We start from the raw sequence: 20,481 nt of genomic DNA, 5'->3' as shown, positions 1-20,481 counted from the left end.
GGTGCGCGGGCTTCTCATTGCTGTGGCTTCTCTTGTGGTGGTGCGCGGGCTTCTCATTGCTGTGGCTTCTCTTGTTGTGGAGCACGGGCTCGAGGCACGCGGGCTTCAGCAGCTGTGGTACACGGGCTTAGTTCCTCCGCGGCATGTGGGATCTTCCCGGACCAGGGATAGAAACTGTGTCCCCTGCATTGGCAGGCGGATTCTTTTTTTTTTTTCTATACACTTAAATTTTTTAATCCAGTACATTTTTATTCAACATTATGGCTGACATTTCATTAAGAATGAAAATGGCCGTAGCATCCTATAGCTCCAATAACTTTCAGTGCTTCAGTGATTTTTCTTTTTATTTATTTATTTATTTTTTAACATCTTTATTGGAGTAAAAAATATGGAACGCTTCACGAGTTTGCGTGTCATCCTTGTGCAGGGGCCATGCTAATCTTCTCTGTAGCGTTCCAATTTTAGTATATGTGCTGCTGAAGCGAGCGTGGCAGGCGGATTCTTAACCACTGTGCCACCAGGGAAGTCCCCAGTTTCATCTTGTTTGTTTCCTTTTCTAGACTTGAGTTAGCCATTTCTCGTAGGAGTTCCACAACCCTCATTCTTAACCAATATGTGATATGGAACGGTTTTAGAGTGCCTGTTGTATCCTATGACTTTAAGGTGATCTTTTTTCCCCGTAACATTTATTTTATTCTTGTTTGTACTGTGATAACAAAAATAGAATGAAAATACTTTAAAAATGCAATGTATTAATTTATATTTTAATTATACGGTTTTGAATGACTTGATTTATTCATTAAACCCTGCTACCATACAGCATTCTCTGCTTTAGTAACTCAAAAGTGAATTTAGTGCCTAAAACACTAATTCTTGAGTATAGGTAATCTAAACCACGGAGATTATCATAAAATCAGAACTGGGTTGGTTTTGAAATGTGCTGTACAGTTAAGCTTGCTGTACTCTGGTCATTGCTTTCTACTGTGCTCTTTTTCCCATTGACTTTTCCTTGAACTTTGTATGTGTAAGCCAAAGCGTAATTCTTAATATGTAGGTAGGCAGAATCATGGTGATTACAGAATTCTCTTTATATTTTACTCACAAACATATACATACATACAAAGACTACCTTTCACTGTGGGATAGTTGAGCCTTCAATTTTTTTTTTTTTTTTTTTTTTTTGCGGTACACCGGCCTCTCACTGTTGTGGCTTCTTCCGTTGTGGAGCACAGGCTCCGGACGTGCAGGCTTAGCGGCCATGGCTCACGGGCCTAGCCGCTCCGCAGCATGTGGCATCTTCCCGGACCGGGGCACGAACCTGTGTCCCCTGCATTGGCAGGCGGACTCTCAACCACTGCGCCACCAGGGAAGCCCGAGCCTTCAAATTTTATAAAGTCAGAATTCTGGTTACCCTCTAATATTTTCTCCTTGGTCTGTGGGAACCAAATCCTTTCTGAAACCGTTAGCAGAAGAAATAAATACATAATAGAAAGTAAAGGCCTGGAACCTTTTTTAACATCTTTCCAGAAGACTGCATTTTACCTCATATTGTAACTGTAGCATGTCAGTTGTTTTCTTTCACCCCTGCCCCCAGCTCTCTTCTTTCTGAGATAAAGTTTGTATGGGATGACACGTAAAAAAGAACAGTAGACCAGCGATTGTGTTGTAGCCACTGTGCTTTAGACGTAGGGTATGCACATGTACCTCCTGCCTGTGCTTTGGGCTGTTCTGACAGTGCCCAAGGTTGTGTTAATTCTGTGAGGATGGTCAAGGGCAGATCTTCCTAAATGTTATTGAATTTGCTCGGCACATTTAAGGAAATTGAATGGATTTGCTGATTTGAGTGATGTCAGATTTCTTTTTCTTCTCTAATTTGTCAGTGAATTCTGTTTTTTGAATGATATATTTTGGGTCAGGTATGAAACCAGGATTTGTGTTTCAAGGCAGAAGTGAAGGAGAGCTGGTTTTGTAATTGTATATTAATCTAAAACTTAGCTGTTGCTTCACTCTTATGTTCTCATGCAGGAAGGGGCCTAAAGGGAATCTTTTTAGAGATTTCTGGCTTAGCCAATTGAACTTTTTTTTAACTGTTAAAGAAAAGGAGCCTTGTTTGTTTGGAAATAATGAACAAATGTGGAAATAATGAACAAATTAGTGAATGAACAAATGAATAAATCAGTGAGTCTGACAAGAGTCAGATTCCTGTTATCACATTTTCATGAAGTCATATTTTAAAACTTTGGGAATGTACTTTTAGTGTCTGTGTTCTGATTGTGTGAATATCTTTGTAATATTTTACTTTGATTTTCTGGGTGGATGTTATAATATTCATTGGGGACAGTTATGTTAATTGGAATCTGTGACATTATAATGTTTGGAGAATGATTTCTTTTAATAACCTTTTGTGCGTTGTATAAAATGAAGATCTTTCATTAAGCATGATCTTTGTGTGATCTAATTTGAACGTTAATCTGGTTTGTTGAAAGCAGGCATCTAATTTGAAACCCCAGAGTTAAAGTCAGAAAAATATTAGACTTCTCAATTATAAGCACATAGAGAAACTGCTAGAAGCTCACTCACTTCATTCAGATCTCTGCTCAAATGTCGCTTCATCCAGGAGGCATCCTCCCTAACCACCCTACTGGTAAACTAGCCTCAGTTTCCAATAACCAGCATTTTCATATTATATATTTTTTTCACTAGCACTTACCATTATTAGACTTTTGATTGTGTGCACCGCTGCATCCTTGCCACCTAGAACAGTGCCTTGCACCGTGAAAGTTACTCCGTACGATTTGTTGAATGAGTAAATTGTTCACCATCTGTCTCCTCACTATAAAATGTAGGCCTCATGAGGGTGCCTGGCATGAGGCTGGCCTTCCAGCATTTGTTTGAAAGAATGAAACGAGTGTGCTACCAATAGTGATCCAATTCAAATACACACACACGTATGTATGATCACATCTTGATTATATGTTTAAATTGCACATAGATTTCTCATCCAGAAATAGATTATTAGAAGGATATGGTGTTCTAAGTAACATTTAGAACCTACAAAATCTGCTGTCTTTTTTGCTAACGTAGATGGGCAGATTTACATATAGGGTCACCTTTTTTTTTTTCAGTGACTAAATAACACTGGTGTATGTTAATATTGTGCCCATAGAAATCAAAGGGTACTGTCATATGAGTGTCATGTGACTAACTCACTGAATGGATTAGTAGTGGATTCTTTTCTCCTATTTGCTTCATTTTTGTTAAATTGAAAATTTTTGACATATTGTGTAATGCGCATTCTTATTTCTAGTGTAAATGTCTATCAGTTGTGTGCTTTCTATACTGATCTCAGGCCTCAAAATGGAGAATTAAGGGTTTATATTTTTTATGGGAACATTTTATAAACTCTTGTTCACACTTAATTTTTTTTCTATTTCATCTTACATTCTTGTGGTTTCATTTGGGAACACAGTGACAAACTATGTTGAGTTCTTTTATCATTTCCCAGCATACTGGTTGGTCCCATGTGATGGATACTTTGTGAAGCAGTGTGGTACTTCTGGTATTTAGGGCCTTTGTGGGAGAGAGGATGAAAATATACATCAGAAAAATAGAAGTGGATGTAGCATTAATCTTGGGCATCTTGAAGAGCTGGATTGATTGTAAGGTAATCTGTGCATCTGGAAAATAAAGATTCTTTGTCAAACTACATGGTGAGTGTCCAGTGCTTCTGAATGTGCAGTTTTTTCCTTAGGAAAGAAAAATGAAAAAAGAAAAATCTGCACTTTCCCATTTTTCCCTCCAGTGATTTAGCAGAACTTTTCTCTTTTCTTCAGGTAATTAAACCAGAGAGCAATGACAAAGAAACAGAAGGTGCCTATGAATCAGATCTCCCTGAGGAGCTCTGTGGAAGCCATCTCCTGCAACAGTCCCTGAAAGGCTATAATGACAGTCCTGATGTCATTATAGAGGCTCAGTTTGATGACAGCGACTCAGAAGATGGACATGGCAACATGCAGAATGCTCTGGTTGATGGTGTTAAGAAACTCTCAGTTTGTGTTCATGAAAAAGGTGAGTTCCAGACTGATCTCCACGACGTTTTATTTTAGTAGATTGTTTTAAGTATTGGAATTCTCTCTGTGCTACAGAATTAATCACACAATACAGTTGGTATCTTTCCAGTTTCTAACCTGTGGCAGCTTTTAGGAAAGGGGGATCTTTGACAGGCTTCCAGCTGCTGTTTGTGAGGAGGGGACAAATGCTGCTGGTGATTTGTGTGGTCAGTGGTTGCTGTTGTCATTTCCTAATGGGTTTTGCATTGTGTTGATAGCTAACCTTGAAATTTCCTGTGATGAGCCCAATCCCATCCTGTGGTTGATATGAACATAATTAAACCAAACTAAAATCCTTCCAAAGAAAGCACTTTGTTTTACCCTGGATTTTGCGAAGAGCTGTGACCAAGGGCCCTACCTGACTGCAGTCTGGAAAACTTAAGGGAAAGTAGCAATGAAAATTGGAATATTTCAATGTATAGATTTCTAGGAGGTTTTAAGTGCAGGGAATATGTTTTCTAGCCAGATTGATTTTTATGTATGTTATGAAATGGAAAATATTGACCTGGTTAGGCCAACTAGATTATGAGGGTTTTTTTATCAGGAAGAAGTTTCTGGCACAGTCCCCACGAAAGGCTAGAAGAAATGCCAGATTACTAAAGGAGGATGTTCAGCAGACACCCTGTGATAGGGACTGGTGAGCATAGTTCTCTGACATCCTGAAGAAAGCTGGAGGTGATTTCAGGAAGTGACTGCATAAGGATCACTCTGTGTCTTCACTGCTGATGAGGTAGTGATCTCGGGCAGCGAGCACTTTCTAAAAGCATGTGTCACTTTCTGGTGCCAAGTGCTACTCATTCAGAAGAACTTCCCGACTTTGAAATTCTATCTGAATGAAGAGGCTACTGCTTCCTCACTGCCCCACCTCACTGCTGACCTGAGGGCACCCAGGTTCTTTTGTTTTTGTGGCCTGCTTAGATAACTAGTGGTTCCACTGTTCAGGGCACAGCCAATGTCATTTGGATGTTATTCCTTGAAAATTCCTTCTTCTGATGTTTCTTCTTTCTTCCTTTAAAAACAGTTTAATAACCAGGACCCTAAATAGCCAAATCCTCATCTGCAAGGTCACCAAGGGAGAGAGATACTTGAAGGACAAAGCCAGGGGAAGGAGTACTTTAAAACTTACTGGGTATTTGGCCCAAAACTACTTTGTGGAAACCTAGCTCAGGTGATTGAACTTGGAAGACCTCAGCAGCCTCTTTTCCTCTAGGTTCCAAGTTGAAGGGATGAGATGCTTCAGTTTCTCATTAGTGATTGGTACCAATACAAGGGCAAGGAAATATTGATGGATGGAAGTGATGGCAGAATTGATGCCCAGGGTGGATATTAATAATTCACTTTATCCTTTGTTTGGGAAATTCTGATGCCAGACGTACTCTTGATTTGTCCTCTGTTGTAATTTTCCTCCATCTCTGTTGCAGGTAAGTGTCACTGAGTGCTTTACAAGTCCACCGTATGCAGTTTTTTTCCTTACTGTTTTTATGGTCTTCGTATCCTACTGTTATTTATATTGCTTCCTTACTGGCCCTGACTGAGGGAACAGCCTTAATCCTTCCCTCAGAATCTGGTACCAATTTCTCTTTCCTGCTAGCCTCTAAATAGAGAGTTTTGAAACCACATGGCTGTTTCTCATTTCTTGCCCTCTTGATATTTAGGAAAATTGCAATTTGCTTTTTTAAAAATCATGGTGTTTTTAAGGATATTTCAACCAGCTTCTCTTCTCTGGATAATATAAAATCTGGTTACAGTTAGGATGTTAGTTCTTTTTGCACCATTTAAGGGTTTGAAATTTGTTATTAAAACAAACCATAACCTTAAGAACATCATAAACTTTTCCTAAGACTTCTAGAAAGGTTCATTGCTTTGTGTTGTAATTGCAAATGGATTATTAATCCTAGTTCACACCTGTGTGCAAAAGAGTGATTTTTGTTTGAATATCATGTTTCTTTTACCCAAAGCAAACATGACATATTACATATGTCTACTTAGTATATCCCTTTTTGCCCGGGAAACATTCGTATCTTTACCATAACTACCAATTTCTCTGGTAATTGAGCAGGTAACCCCAGCTGTATGCAGCAAATGCCTATCATTGCATTCAGAGAAAAGTTTCTCCGGGCATCTCAGACCTACACAATAGTTTCTTCTAGGAAGACCACATGGATCTGGATCATCCTCAGCCCTTGAGAGAATAGGCCAAAGACCTGGGCCCCTTTTGTAGGTCCAGCCCCACAGCCTCCCAAGGCTGAGCTTTTACCACTTCCCAGGCAATGGCATTGTTGTCAGCATAGAAAACTGCCATCTGTGTCAAGACCGGGGACAACCCAAATAAATATTCTTTGGTATCGAGTATTTGAATAACGATTGCCTGATTAGCAAACTCCAAAGGATAAAAAAACATCATGACTAATTGGTACAGTAGCTCTTTATCATACATCTTTGGGAACTTTAAGAACAGTTTTGGCCATCTGAGTCTTGGCGATGCTGACCTAATCAGGTTGTGATGTACTTTTCCTGTTCTCTCCCTTAGTAGGGTCTGTCAGAGATCTTGTTCAGCTTTCTGGTCTGGAGAGAAGCTTCTGCCAGTACCCTGATGACTGAACATGGGTTTGAATGTAGAGTCGGTGACCCTCTAAGTTCTCACTTTTGTCTCTGGCCACCTTCAGCTCTTTTTTTGAAGGGAGAATCCACATGGAATCCTTGTTCCCTTCCGAGGTTTAAATCGATCTATTACTGCGCCTCCTGGGGCCTGCCCAAGTCAACCTTAGGAGTCAGGAAGAGCCCTTTTTTTCACACTTAAAATTCATCTCCTTCCAGCAACAGGCCTATTCATTGCCTAGGTTTAAGCTCGCTTTCCTTGGATAAAGAGTAACCGTATTTCCCTTTGGCTGAGAAAAGCAGATCCATATGATTATTCTCCTGTGATACTTTGGGGTTACTGAAATGCCAAGAACCCGTGCTCCTGACTGTCTAGAAACCCTTCTTTCTCCGAGCTAATTTTTTTCATTTCCTTTCTGCTAGTGTTTCCAGATTCTGAGATCAAATCTTTCTTATGTTTTTGTTTCCTAGCTCTCCACTGTGTATAATGATGATTAATATATTAGAAGACAGTTACGTTTGCTTCAGAAATTATATTAAAAATTAAATATAAGGCAGTTTCCCATCAACCACAATTTTTGGGCAATGTTTTGTGCCAGTGTTTTAAAGTATTTTTTTGTTTTTAAAAAAGAGTAAAGCCTTGTCCAGACCTATGTTAGAAGGATACAGTGGGAATTTTTGCTTCCCTGTCTTTTATTTATTTATTTTTAGCTGCGTTGGGTCTTCGTTGCTGCACGCAGGCTTTCTCTAGTTGTGGCGAGTGGGGACTGCTCTTTGTTGCAGTGCGTGGGCTTCTTGTTGGCGGTGGCTTCTCTCGTTGCCGAGCACAGGCTCTGGGCGCGCAGGCTTCAGTAGTTGTGGCACGTGGGCTCAGTAGTCGTGGCTCACGGGCTTAGTTGCTCCGCGGCATGTGGGATCTTCCCGGACCAGGGTTCGAACCCGTGTCCCCTGCATTGGCAGGCGGATTCTTAACCACTGCACCACCAGGGAAGCCCTTCCCTGTCTTTTAGACTGAGTGGGTGATGCATTCATATCATGTGTGATTCAGGTAGAGACAGATGGTCAGGACCTCCAATGTCTAAGACCTGTGCTAGACCAGCCATTCCTCCCTGTGAAGTCCCTTATGGTTTATTACAGGATATTGAATATAGTTCCCTGGGCTAATACAACAGGACGTTGTTGTTTATCCATTCTGTATAAAATAGTTTGCATCTGCTAATCCCAAACTCCCAATCCTTCCCTCCCCTCCCCTACCTCCCCCTTGGCAACCGCAAGTCTGTTCTTTATGTCTGTGAGTCTGTTTCTGTTTCGTGGAAGTTCATTTATGTCATATTTTAGATTCCACATATAAATGATGTCCTATGGTATTTGTCTTTCTCTTTCTGATTTACTTCGCTTAGTATGATAATCTCTAGGTCCATCATGTTGCTGCAAATGGCATTATTTCACTCTTTTTTATGTCTGAGTAGTATTCCATTGTGTGTGTATGTGTGTGTGCATACCACATCTTTTATATCCATTCATCTGTCAATGGACATTTAGGTTGCTTCCATGTCTTGGCTATTGTAAATAGTGCTGCTATGAAAATAGAGGTGCATGTATCTTTTTGAATTATAGTTTTGTCTGGATATATGCTCAGGAATGGGATTGCTGGATCATATGGCAACTCTTTTAGTTTTTTAAGCAGCCTCCATAGTGTTCTCCGTAGCAGCTGTACCTATTTACATTCCCACCAGCGGTGCAGGAGGGTTCCCTTTTCTCCACACCCATGAAGCTTCTTTTACCTTCTCATTCCTGCCAATAGTTAGAATTATTCAGCTTTCTAGTTTTTTATACTCTAGAGATTAAGTTCTGTAAATTGCCTTTTCATATTGTTTGCCCATTGTTCCATCATAGTTACTGTTCTGTTGTTGATTTGCAGGCAGTTCTTATCTATTCTCTATAATAATCCCTTTTCCACTTTAGGCATCACAAATATCTTCTACCATTCTGTCCTTTAGTCATTTGTCTATTAACTTTATGGTGTTTTTCACTGAACAAAAATTCTTAATTTTTCTGTGATAAAATTAATCATATACTTTATGGGTTTTTTTTTTTAGTTTTTTGCATATTCCTAGGTCACATAGATGTTTTCTCATACAGTCTTTTATTAACTCCACAGTTTTGCCTTTTGCTGAACTTCATAAAGCTGATTCTTTATTGATTGAGAGTATCATTTGGTTTCTCTCCTTTAAATGTATTTTTGTTATTGAACGATCCTTGAATTCCTAGGATAACTCCTACTTAATCCCAATATATTATTATTTTTTAAGTACAATATTGGATTTACTTAGGTAATATATAGTGTAGGATTTTTTTGTATCATGTTAAACGGACCTATCATTTTCTTATCATTATCTGGTTTTTACAGTCAAGATTATATTAGCTTCATAAAATGTCCTGGTCATTTTTTTTTAAATTTTTATTGGAGTATAGTTGCTTTACAATGTTGTGTTACTTTCTGCTGTACAGCAAAGTGAATCAATTATACGTATACGTTTATCCCCTCTTTTTTAGATTTCCTTCCCATTTAGGTCACCACAGGGCACTGAGTAGAGTTCCCTGTGCTGTACAGTAGGTTCTCATTTATCTATTTTATACATAGTAGTATATATATGTCAATCCCAATCTCCCAATTCATCCCACCACCACCCCTTTCCCCTTGATATCCGTAAGTTTGTTCTCTACATCTGTGTCTCTATTTCTGCTTTGCAAATAAATTCGTCTGTACTGACGGTTTACTATTTTCCCAGAATAGCTTGTATAAGACAGGAGTTACATTGTAAAGCATACTCCAATAAAAGTTAATTTAAAAAAACAGGAATTAAGTCTTCCTTAAAATTTGGTAGACCTCATTGTAAAATTTTCTGCACCTGCTGTTTTTCAGAAGGCGAGATCTTTGCTCTTTCAGTCTCTTTTATACTGATTGGTCTGTTCAGTCTCTCTTTTTGACGCCAATTTTGGCATAACTGAAGGGCAATTTATCCATTTGAATTTATGATCACATAGATATTCCTAATACTCATTAATATTCTTTAATTATTAAAATGACTCCTTGTGTTGGTATTTTTGCCTCCCTTTTCGTTCTGTATTTTAATTGTTTGACTCTTCTCTTTTTTCTTAACTCTTGCTTGCCAAAGATCTATCTTATTAATCTTTTCAAGGAACATGATTTTTGGTTGTGTTATTTTTCTGTTTATTGTTGATGATGTTGTTCTGTATATCATTGATATTTGCCCTTATCTTAGTTATTTATTCCTTACTTGGGGGCGTTGCTTTTTTGTCCTTTTCCCAACTTCTTGAGTTGAATATGTCTTTTCGACTTCTCTTGTTTCCTTTGAAATATTTTTAAAGTTATAAAATTCCCTCTAAATACTTCTTTTGCCATACCTAGGATATACCTAGGTATATTTTTGTATACATGCATACCCAGATATGTATTTACACATAATAATCACTGATACTTATTGAACATTTACTGCGTGCTAGGCCCTAAGTACTTTATAATTATTCCTCATGATATTTAATTATTTAATTCTTATAGCATATCCAGTATATGTTCTGCCTATGTTCTCTTCTAGGAGTTTTATGGTTTTGGATCTTACCTTTAGGTCTTTAATCCATTTTGAATTTATTTTTGTGTATGGTTTGAGGAAATGTTGTCATCTCATTCTTTTACATGTGGCTGTCCAGTGTTCCCCGCACTACTTACTGAAGGACTGTCTTTTATCCATTGTATATTCTTGCCTCCTTTATCACAGATTAATTGATCATAGGTGCATGGGTTTACTTCTGAGCTCTCTGTTCTGTTCCATTGATCTATATGTCTGTTTTTATGCCAGTACCGTGCTGTTTTGATTACTGTAGATTTGTAGTATAGTCTGAAGTCAGCGAGGGTGGTACCTTCAGCTTTATATTCTTTTTTTCCCAAGATTGCTTTGGCAATTTAGGGTCTTAAAGTCTGTGGTTCAGTATACAATTCAGGATTATTTGTTTTAGTTCTGTGAAAAATGTCATGGGTATTTTAATAGGAATTGCATTAAATCTGTAGATTGCTTTGGTTAGTCTGGCCATTTTAACAATACTAATTCTTCTAATCCAAGAGCGTGGAATATCTTTTCATTTCTTTGTATCACCTTCTACTTTCCTTCATCAGTGTTTTATAGTTTTCACAGTATAGGTCTTTAATCTCTTTGTTTAAGTGTATTCCTAGATATTTTATTCTTTTTGATGAGATTGTGAATGGCATTGGTATTTTTTTTCTTTCTCTTTCTGATAGTTCATTATTCGAATATAGAAAAGCAACAGATTTCTGTATATTAATCTTGTATCCTGTAACATTACTGAATTCACTTATTAGTTGTAATAGTTTTTTTTTGAGACATTCAAGTTTTCTGTATATAGTAGCAATATCGTCTGCAAATAGTGACAGTTTTACTTTTTCCCTTCCAATTTGGATGCCTTTTGTTTCTCTTTCTTGTCTGATTGCTGTGGCCAGGACTTCCAATACTGTGTTAAATAGAAGTGGCGAGAGTGGGCATACTTGTCTTGTTCCTGATTTTAGAGGAAAGGCTGTCAGCTTTTCACCATTGGGTATGATGTTAGCTGTGAATTTGTCATAAATGGCCTTTATTATGTAGATATATGTTCCCTCTCTACCACCTTTGATGAGAGTTTTTATCATGAATGGATATGGAATTTCATCAACTACTTTTTCTGTGTCTATTAAGATGATTATGTGATTTTTATCATTTTTGTTAATGTGCTGTACCACATTGATTTGCAAATATTGAACCATCCTTGTGTCCTTGGAATACATCCCACTTGATTATGCTGTATGATCCTTTGTATATATTGTTGGATTTGGTTTGCTAATATTTTGTTGAGAATTTTTGCATCTATGTTCATCAAAGATATTGGCTTGTAATTTTTTTTTTTTTTTTTGTAGTGTCTTTGGTTTTGGTATCAGGGTAATGGTGGCCTCACTGAGTGAATTTGGGAGCGCTCTGTCCTCTTCAATTTTTGGAATAGTTTGAGGAGGATAGGTATTAGCACTTCTTCATATGTTTGGTAGAATTCCCCTATGAAGCCATCCGGTCCTGGGCTTTTGTTGGCTGTGAATTTTTTAAATTACAAATTCAATTTCACTACTAGTGATCAGTCTATTCATATTGTCTGTTCTTGATTTAGTCTTGGCAGGTTGTATGTTTCTAGAAATTTGTCTGTTTCTTCGAGGTTATCCAGTTTGTTGGTGTATAACTGTTTGTAGTATTTCCTTATGATTTTTTGTATCTCTGTGGTATTGGTTGTTATTGCTCCTCTTTCATTTCTAATTTTGTTTATTTGGGTTCTCTCTCATTTCTTCTTGGTGAGTCTGGCTAGAGGGTTATCAGTTTTGTTTGTGTTTTCAGAAAACTAGCTCTTGGTTTCATTGATCTTTTCTGTTGTTTTTTTGGTCTCTATTTAATTTCCTCTCTGATCTTTATTATTTCTTTCCCACTGCTGACTTTGGGTTTTGTTTGTTCTTCTTTTTAGATGGTAGGTTAGGTTGTTTATTTCAGATTATTCTTGTTTCTTGAGGAAGGCCTTTATCACTCTAAACTTCCCTCTTAGAACTGCTTTTGCTGCATCCCATAGAGTTTGTGTTTCCGTTTTCTTTTGTCTCGAGGTATTTTCTGATTTCCCCATTGACCCATGTTGTTTAGTGTTTATATGTTTGTGCTTTTCCCATTTTTCTTTCTGTAATTGACTTGTAGTTTCATACTGTTGTGGTTGGGAAAAATGCGTGTTGTAATTTCTGTGCTCTTAAATTTGTTGAGACTTGTTTTGTGGCATAGCATGTGATTTATCCTGGAGAGTATTCCTTGTGTTCTTGAAAAGAATTTGTATTCTGCTGCAAACAACTTTATTTAAACCTGTGATTCTCAAGTTATTTGGTCTCAGGACACTTCTGTGTTCTTAAGAATTATTGAAGACTCCAAAATGCTTTTGTGTATGTAGGTTATATCTATCAATATTTCTGTATTTAAAATTAAAACAAAGAAAGCCTTAAAATATTGCAAAATAAGTGTACTTACTTCTAGTTGTGTTTCTGTGTACATTTAAGGAGAACTTCAGATTTTAAAATAATGATTTATTGGGCATCAGTGAGGTTAATGATGTATAGTAGATAAAACCATAGTCAAAATACTGAGGAGAAAAATGGAATTAACTTCTAAAATATACTTGTTTGTACTTTAAATTGATAATCTTAGAAAATTCTAGAAAACACAAGAATACATAAGCACACATTCTATTGTTCATTAGAGCAGGGATTAGCAAAGGTATTCTGTAAAGGATACCTTTACAGAATACCTTTGCAGCTTTGTGGGATACACCACATAGTAAATATTTCCAGCTTTGTGGGATACACCAGAGACAGAGACTTCTGTGTCACAACTACTCAACTCTGTTTTTGTAGCCTGAAAGTGGCTGTGGAGAATATGTAAATGAGTGGACATGGCTGGATTTGGCCTGTGGGCCAGTTTAGTTTGCTGACCTCTACTTTACAGACATGAGAAAATGAGAGTGAAAGGGACAAATAATGTCTTAGTATTATTATGAAAAGAGTCTTGACCTTGTGGGCCTTTGGCAGGATCTCAAACCACAATTGGAGAACCACTGGTTTAAGCTACTGAAATTGATAGTTGATGCTGAACAAGACTTTAATGAATGTTTTAATTATTTACTGTTAGGAAATGCAACACGCTAATTAAAATAGTTTGGGTAAAAAATCTGTTGCCTCAATTTTTGCTCAATTGTGGGGTCTTTTTTGGGGACTGTGCCCTGTTTTGCTGTTTTGACTATAGTATGGTCTATGTATGTCTTAGTTTATCAAACCTATTCACAATGTGAATTTTGAATCTTACATCTTCTTAATATGTTTAATAGTTTATATATAGCATTATTGCACATTAGAAAAAACTTGAGTTAGAAAAAAAAATTGAGTATTTTGTGTTCTTTAGTATTAATTTGAAAGGAATTTTTTCCAGCAATTTCCTACATGTAATTGTTGATATATAAGAAAGCTGTTGGGGTTGTTTTGTGTATCTTTAAACTGGATACCTTAATGAATGCTCTTATTATTTCCAATAATTTTCTAGTTGGTGGCTTTGATTTTCTAGGTATAAAACAATTTTATCTGCAGATAATAATTTTGTCCCTAACTTTCTAATTTGTGCTTCTCATTTTTTCCTCATGTCATTGGCCATTGCTTTAAGAACTGTATTACATAATAGTGGTGATTGCCTTCTTCTGGACTTTAATAGGAATGCTTCCAGTATTAAACCCTCAAGCACAGTGCTGGTTGTTGGCTTCAGACCTAGTTAACCAAGTGTCCCTTTTCTTTTTTAACTAAAAGTTTCTATTGGGAATGGATATTGAAGTTTTCTTTCAAGTGCCTTCTGAGCTTCTTCAAGATTTTGTTTTTTTTCCCCTTTGGCTTGTTTACTTGATGACACATAATGTTGAATAATTCTTGCATCCCTCATACAGCCATGACTCTCACTCTCGCATGTTTTAACATGTAACTCAGTTCTGTTTGCTGATATTTATTTATGATTTTTGGATTTAAAATACAAAATGTGTGATCTGTCTGCAGTTTCTTCTTATTGTGCTGTCTTTTTTGTGTTTTGGTATCAGGCTCTATTAACTTTTTGGGAAGAACTGGGGACCTTTCTTTTTCTCACTGCTTTGGAGCAGTCAGAATAGCATTGAGAATGATCAAGTGTTCTCAATACTTGAAGCATTTAAAGAATGCATGGTTGGAACATGGGCTAGGGCTTTCCTTAGCTGGCAGCTTTCTCCATGTGTAATGATTATTTTGTTTCTGTAGGGTTTTTTCCCTCTTCTTGCATTAATTTTGATAATGCAAAATTAAAATTATATTTTCCAGGAAAATCATACATTTTCGCCACCTATTCTAATATTTTAGAATAGAGTTGTACGAAGTTTTTTCAATTAATTTCCTCTGCATCTATAATCAAACCTTTCAGTTTTCCCCTCATTTTTTATTACACTAGGAAGGGACTTGTCTGTTTAATTTTTAGTAGAAACTTATTTCTACTATTTTTATTTATTGTAAGTAATCTCTACCTTTATCTTGTATTCCTAAGGACTTTCTTTTAAACATGTTAAGTCTGAGGTGGTCATGTATAGTTGGAAATGTAGGTTGAAGTTGACGTCAGAGATTGGATTGGAAATGTAGTTTAAAGCGTCATCGGCATCTGTTTAGGTCCTTGAAGAACCCCTCTATTCTAAGAGTTTCTTTAAGGGACTGTCAGAGGACGGGGGCCTACCTGTTCTCTTCTGCCACCTGAGTTTCCCTCCTTGAAAGCAATAAATATTATCACACTATTCCCTGCCCTACACTCTCTATAAGAAACAGAAACTCTTGTGGTTTTAAAAATCTTTTGTGTGTGTGATAAAATATATATAGCACCAAATTTGTCTTTTTAACCATTTTTAAGTTTACAATTCAGTCCCATTAATTACATTCATGATGTTGCACAGCCATTACTATTATCTAGTACTATTCCCACACGTTTTTTTATCATGCTAAACAGAAACTCTGTAACCATTAAACAACTCCCCATTTCACCCGCCTCAGTCTCTGCTAACCACTAATCTACTTCCTCTCTATAAATTGTCTCTTCTTGATATGTCATGTAAGTGGAGTCATACAATATTCCTCCTTTTGTGTCTGGCTTATTTCATTTAGCATAATGTTTTCAAGGTTCATCTATGTTGTAGCATGTGTCAGAATGTCATTCCTTTTCATGACTGAGTAGTATTTCATTATATTGAATATACCACATTTTGTTTATCCATTCATGTTGATGGACACTGGTTTGTTTCCACCTTTTGGCTATTGAATAGTGAGTAATGCTGAAATGAACATTGGTGAGCAAGTATCTGAGTTCCTGTCTTCAATTCCATTGAAATTATACCCAGTAGTAGAATTGCTGTGTCATATACTTAGCTGTTTGAGAAATGTGGGTGTTTTTAAAGGAATTTTTAAATTGTTAAATACATAGTTATTAGAAGGGTTATCAGAGATAGAAAACCATGATGAATTATAACAATCTTGAAAAAATAATATTTGTTCTTTACTGAAATATGATCGAAGCTTGTCCAGTTCTTTCTCTGACTTGTCATTTTCACCTTCTCCTCTTCTCATTTTTTATCATTGAGTCAGTCCTACCTATTTTCTCTTTGATGTATCAACAGACCTAGGGAGCTTGGGTTTCAGAACATTTTTCTAACATTACAAGTAATTTATTTTCTAGAATATACTCTGCCCCAATCCATTCCTTACAGCCTAGGAATAGACATGCCTGTCAGCCTTCTTGCTAGTACTTTAACACCAAATTATTGGAATAGAAATTTAAATAAAAGCAAATAATCTATATTAAATGTAGTTCATGCTGTTACCTGGAAACAGAAGTTCCCAGGCCTCTAATATGTCTGTCACTGTGTGTGCCTGCCCTTCTCCTCAGTAGAGGTGAATGAAGACTTGAAGGTCTCTGGAGCCACCCCCCGTGCCCATGGTTCTTTTAGCATCTTTGCAGTATTGCACTCTTGATTCTCTTGCTTGCTGTCCACTTTTAGCTTTATACTTGGCTCCCTGAATTACTTAATAATCTACTTTTGGGGGGCTTACTGGTAATAAAAATGTAGATCAGCATCTTTGTGTGATGGTGTCATTTTCTCCTTATTTCCAGTCACCCTTGGAATCTTTCTTCTAAGTCTGTCTACTCATCCCTCTCTCTGGTACTTTCCAGGTCAGGCTAGTCTATGCTAGTGACGAGGATCATATCTGTTTACAGTTGCATTACTATAGAAATCATAAAATTCTGGACCTACATGAGTCCTACAAGATCAGGTACTCTCCTTGACGGGTGTTAGTCCACCCCTCGGGACTTCCAGTGGAGTACTTCACATTATTTATAAATATTTCATGACACTAAATGAAAATAGTTCATTTGCTTTAAGACTGCAAGGTCAACTTATTTTACTTTTGATACAAATGATACTAGCCTACCGTGGTAACATTGACTTTTCTTGGTGATCAGAGGCTCTAATTAACAGTTGTGTGTTTTTGATTAAAAAACAGGGTGACAAATTAATTTTTGATGCAGTTAAATTACTAAAAATACTTCAAAGTGTGAGATCTTAGGCAAAAATTAATTTTTAAAAATGTATTTTAAAAAATTCTGCTCTGATTAAAAGGTTAGAAACAACTGATCTAGTTCACCTTCTTTTTTTTTTTTTTTTTTTTACAGACGAGGAAACTGAGACTCAGAGAGGTTACTTGGCATGTCCAGTGTCCCACAGGAAGTTAGTGAGTTTGTAAAAGAAAAACACCTTGTACCTCAAATAACAACAGACAGTTTCTACAAATGGGTTATTTTTTTTGAAGAGCAGATCATGCCAGATCAGTTTAATTTCTTTCTAGAAGACTATGTTGAGTATTGTTCATTGCCCATCTAGAGTCTATTTCCCTCTTTCCCTTTCCTGTATGCATCTAGATTTTCATCTGGACATCTGCCCCTTCCCCAGATTCCTGGGACTTTGAACTAAGTTGACCCCAGCTGCCAAGTTTTGGTTGCCTCATACTAGTTACTTGGTTACCTTATGCCAGTAGGACTTTCTGTGTAGCCACCTAGTCACATGTGGCTGTTGAGCACTTGAAATTTGTGACTGAAAAACTGACTTTTTAATTATATTTAATTTTAATTAATTTTATTTTAAAATAGCTACATGTGGTTTGTGGCTACTGCATTGGATGTTGCAGCTTCAAACCATTTCCTCTTCTCATAGGCACATTACCTAAGCAGTCTAATCAGGGTGACTCCTGCTTAGAATTCTGGGATGTAAGTAGTTTCCTGATGGATGTGAACATGAAAGATTTATCCCTGATTGGTACTGGAAGCTATCCCATGACTAGCCAAGTGCTGTGGATAGAAGAGTGGAGAAGCAGAAAAAAATCTGGGCCCCTACAACCATTAGAGGGCTGGGCCCTGGATCAACTGACCTTGAAGCCTGTCTTCCTTCTGGACTTCTAATTGCATTAGCCAGTGATTCACCTTTGAGATATAAGCCAGTTTGTGTTGAATGTTCTGTCATCTCAACCAAGAGCATCCAGGGAGATGCAGAGGGAGTGACAAGCCAGGCATTCTGCCACTTACTAGGAAGAGAAAGATGAATGAAGAGTAAAATCCAGATGCTTGTCCTTGAGGTGAAATTATTCCATAAGAGGAGATATAGTAACAGACGTGTGTTGTGGATCGTGACTGCCTTAGTCCCCTTCCACGGCAATTGCCTTTACTGACGTGGTAGATGCAGTCTGCCCTGTCCCCGGGACGTTAGCTGGATCATGAGTAGACCCCTGACCTAAGAAACATCAATACATTGACTGGCCAGTGACCCATTAGATTTTTTTCTCCACAGCTTGAGGACTCTGGGATAACAGTGTCATGTGGAGTGAGGGCTGGTGACAAAGTCATTAGGGAACAGAGGCTTCTAGAAACCACAAATAGTGCACACAGAGAAGAGGAACAGATTTGCAGAGGGAGGGAGGGACCATTCACAGAGGAAGGGGGAGAAAGTGAGAGGAGGAAGAGGGAGAGAAAATAAGACAATTTGCTCTCTAGGCCTTGAAGGATGAGTAGTTTTCCAGGCGAAGAAGGGTCAGAAATATTCTTGGCATGAACAGGGGCACAGAGGTGGATAGTAGGTAGAATAATATCTACAGTGGGAATAGTGCAGTGTACATGGTGGGGAGTTTGGAGGGGAGGCTAGAAAAATAGGCTGTGGTGAAGCTTTGTCCAGTTTTCTGTGGCTGCTAAGAGATCTGGGTAATGGGAAGTCACCCAAGGTTGTTAAGGAAAGGAGACTGATTGTTAGGAGGCGGGGAGAAATTGGGGCATGGCATGGGACCATTTAAGATGCTTGACCTGACTGAGAGCAATGGCAGCTGGAATGCAGAAGAAGGGATAGGTAAGCAAGATATTTCAGAACTAGAATCGTCAGAGTTCGATGGTAGATCAGATATGGGACTTAAGACAGAGGAACATTCAAGGATGAGATTAACTTGATATCTAGTTTAGCAACTGCATGGGTGTTGACATTCTTAAATGAGAAAAATAAGACCAGGTATGAGAGGGACTATGAATCTGGGTTCTGATTATATGTTGAATTTGAGTTACATGGGGGACACTCAAGTTGTAACATCCAGTGGGCAATTGGAAATAGAAATATCGACCCAGAGGAGGGATGTTGAGAGTTATAGATCTGAATATTATCAGTTGAAGCTATAGGAAATTGGTGAGATTATCAGGTAGATGGTCCACAGTTGGAATTACCTGAAGTAGTCATTATCCTACAAAACCAAGGCATAAGCTGGTAGATATGGAAAACTCAGGTGCAAGGATGGAGGGTGGGAAGTAACTCTGATAAAGATTTTGAGAGCCTTGTACAAGACCTAACAGAAAAATGTATAGAACTAAGAAGGAAGTGATGAGTATTTTCAAGAAATGAAGGAATGCCTCTCTTTTGTTAGTGGATATCAAACGATTAAAGATTATTTTTATTTAGAAAGACTGATTCTCACAATTATTTAAAATAACCTTTATTCAGGGAAGACCCCCTCTTTTTTTTTTTTTGCATTTAACCATTATTTTGAAAGAATGGATTGAAAGAGAAAAGTTCAATTTGGTATTTATTGAACTGGGAAAATGAGAATCATTACAGGTGGGGATGGTCAGTGTCTTCATCCCCACTTCCCTCGACCTGGGATTCTGAGCACTTTCGTCTGTGAAGTTAGTTTTCAGGTCATCAGACTCCAAGAAGAGAAGGCCCAGTCAAGTAGCTCTTCCCCTTCACCCCTCTAGGCAGAATGTGGAAGCTTTATTCAGTTGAATAATGAAGCCTTTTTTGTAACTTAGTGTTTAACCTGCTTTCTTAAGGTTTTGTGTGGGTTTTGGTTTTTTTTTTTTTTTTTTTTGCTTTGATAGAGACCCTTTCTTTGCCACTATGCAGAACTATGATTCATCTTACTGGCATTGATTACCCCTTTGGGTCACTCTAAATAATGCCCATTCTCCCTTGAGAACTACCAAGTAGATTTTTCAAGTCATGCAGCAACATGTCAGGGGAGATCTTTGCTTGACTAATGGAGTATTGGTAGCTGTAACCTGCTGAGATTTACAAAAAGCTGTTGAAGACTCCAGCTAAGCCTATTGGGGGGAAAAAAACTGGCTTGTGTGGCTCTGGATGGGGAGAGGGAACTGGGTGTCCTACTCTGGGTGTAGAACCTCCACCATTAAGGACAGATCTTATTTAACATTTTGCAGTAGAAAATTGTCCCTGCTTTTCAGATACTGCTTGAAAAAAAAAACCCAACAAACTAAAAAATAGATGAGTCACCCCTATCCCTTTAAGTGGAACCAGCCTCCCACCCCTGTACACCCTTTTACTAGGCCCCTGAGTAAAGCTCAGCTGCATAGTAAAGTTTCTCATCTCCGCTCCCAATTAGCTGACCCCTATTTGGCCAGTCCCCTCAGCTCTGACTCATTTGCTTGAGGCAGAGGCAGCAATCGAGTATAAACTTGATAGTCTTGGGATCTAATGTTCATTTTGACCCTCCTTATTTCAAAGCTCTTGATATCAGCTTATATGGACTAAACTATTGTAC

The 20,481-nt window shown here is 37.6% G+C and overlaps 1 protein-coding gene and 1 non-coding gene across 14 annotated transcripts in view; one reads left to right on the top strand and one right to left on the bottom strand.

The window, feature by feature from the left end:
• DIS3L2 (DIS3 like 3'-5' exoribonuclease 2) overlaps positions 1–20,481 on the top strand; it is a 373,385-nt gene that overhangs the window by 119,143 nt on the left and 233,761 nt on the right. For all 13 annotated transcript variants that reach the window (XR_003435198.1, XR_003435217.1, XR_003435218.1 and 10 more), the window contains one exon: positions 3,834–4,068. Coding sequence is in view for 10 of the 13 variants with exons in the window: in XM_027118351.1 (XP_026974152.1) it covers positions 3,834–4,068 (235 nt within the window). In the remaining 3 variants the exon portion in view is untranslated. The remainder of the gene's footprint in view (positions 1–3,833; positions 4,069–20,481) is intronic.
• On the bottom strand, positions 383–485 carry LOC113605381 (U6 spliceosomal RNA). Its single transcript, XR_003427186.1, has one exon. It is a non-coding gene; the product is annotated as a U6 spliceosomal RNA (small nuclear RNA).

This window comes from Aethalodelphis obliquidens, unplaced genomic scaffold, assembly GCF_003676395.1.
Source record: "Aethalodelphis obliquidens isolate GAN/ISIS:26980383/991018 unplaced genomic scaffold, ASM367639v1 scaffold2, whole genome shotgun sequence".
In the NCBI taxonomy this organism is placed as follows: domain Eukaryota; kingdom Metazoa; phylum Chordata; class Mammalia; order Artiodactyla; family Delphinidae; genus Aethalodelphis; species Aethalodelphis obliquidens.
This window is presented reverse-complemented; position numbering and strand designations above follow the sequence as displayed.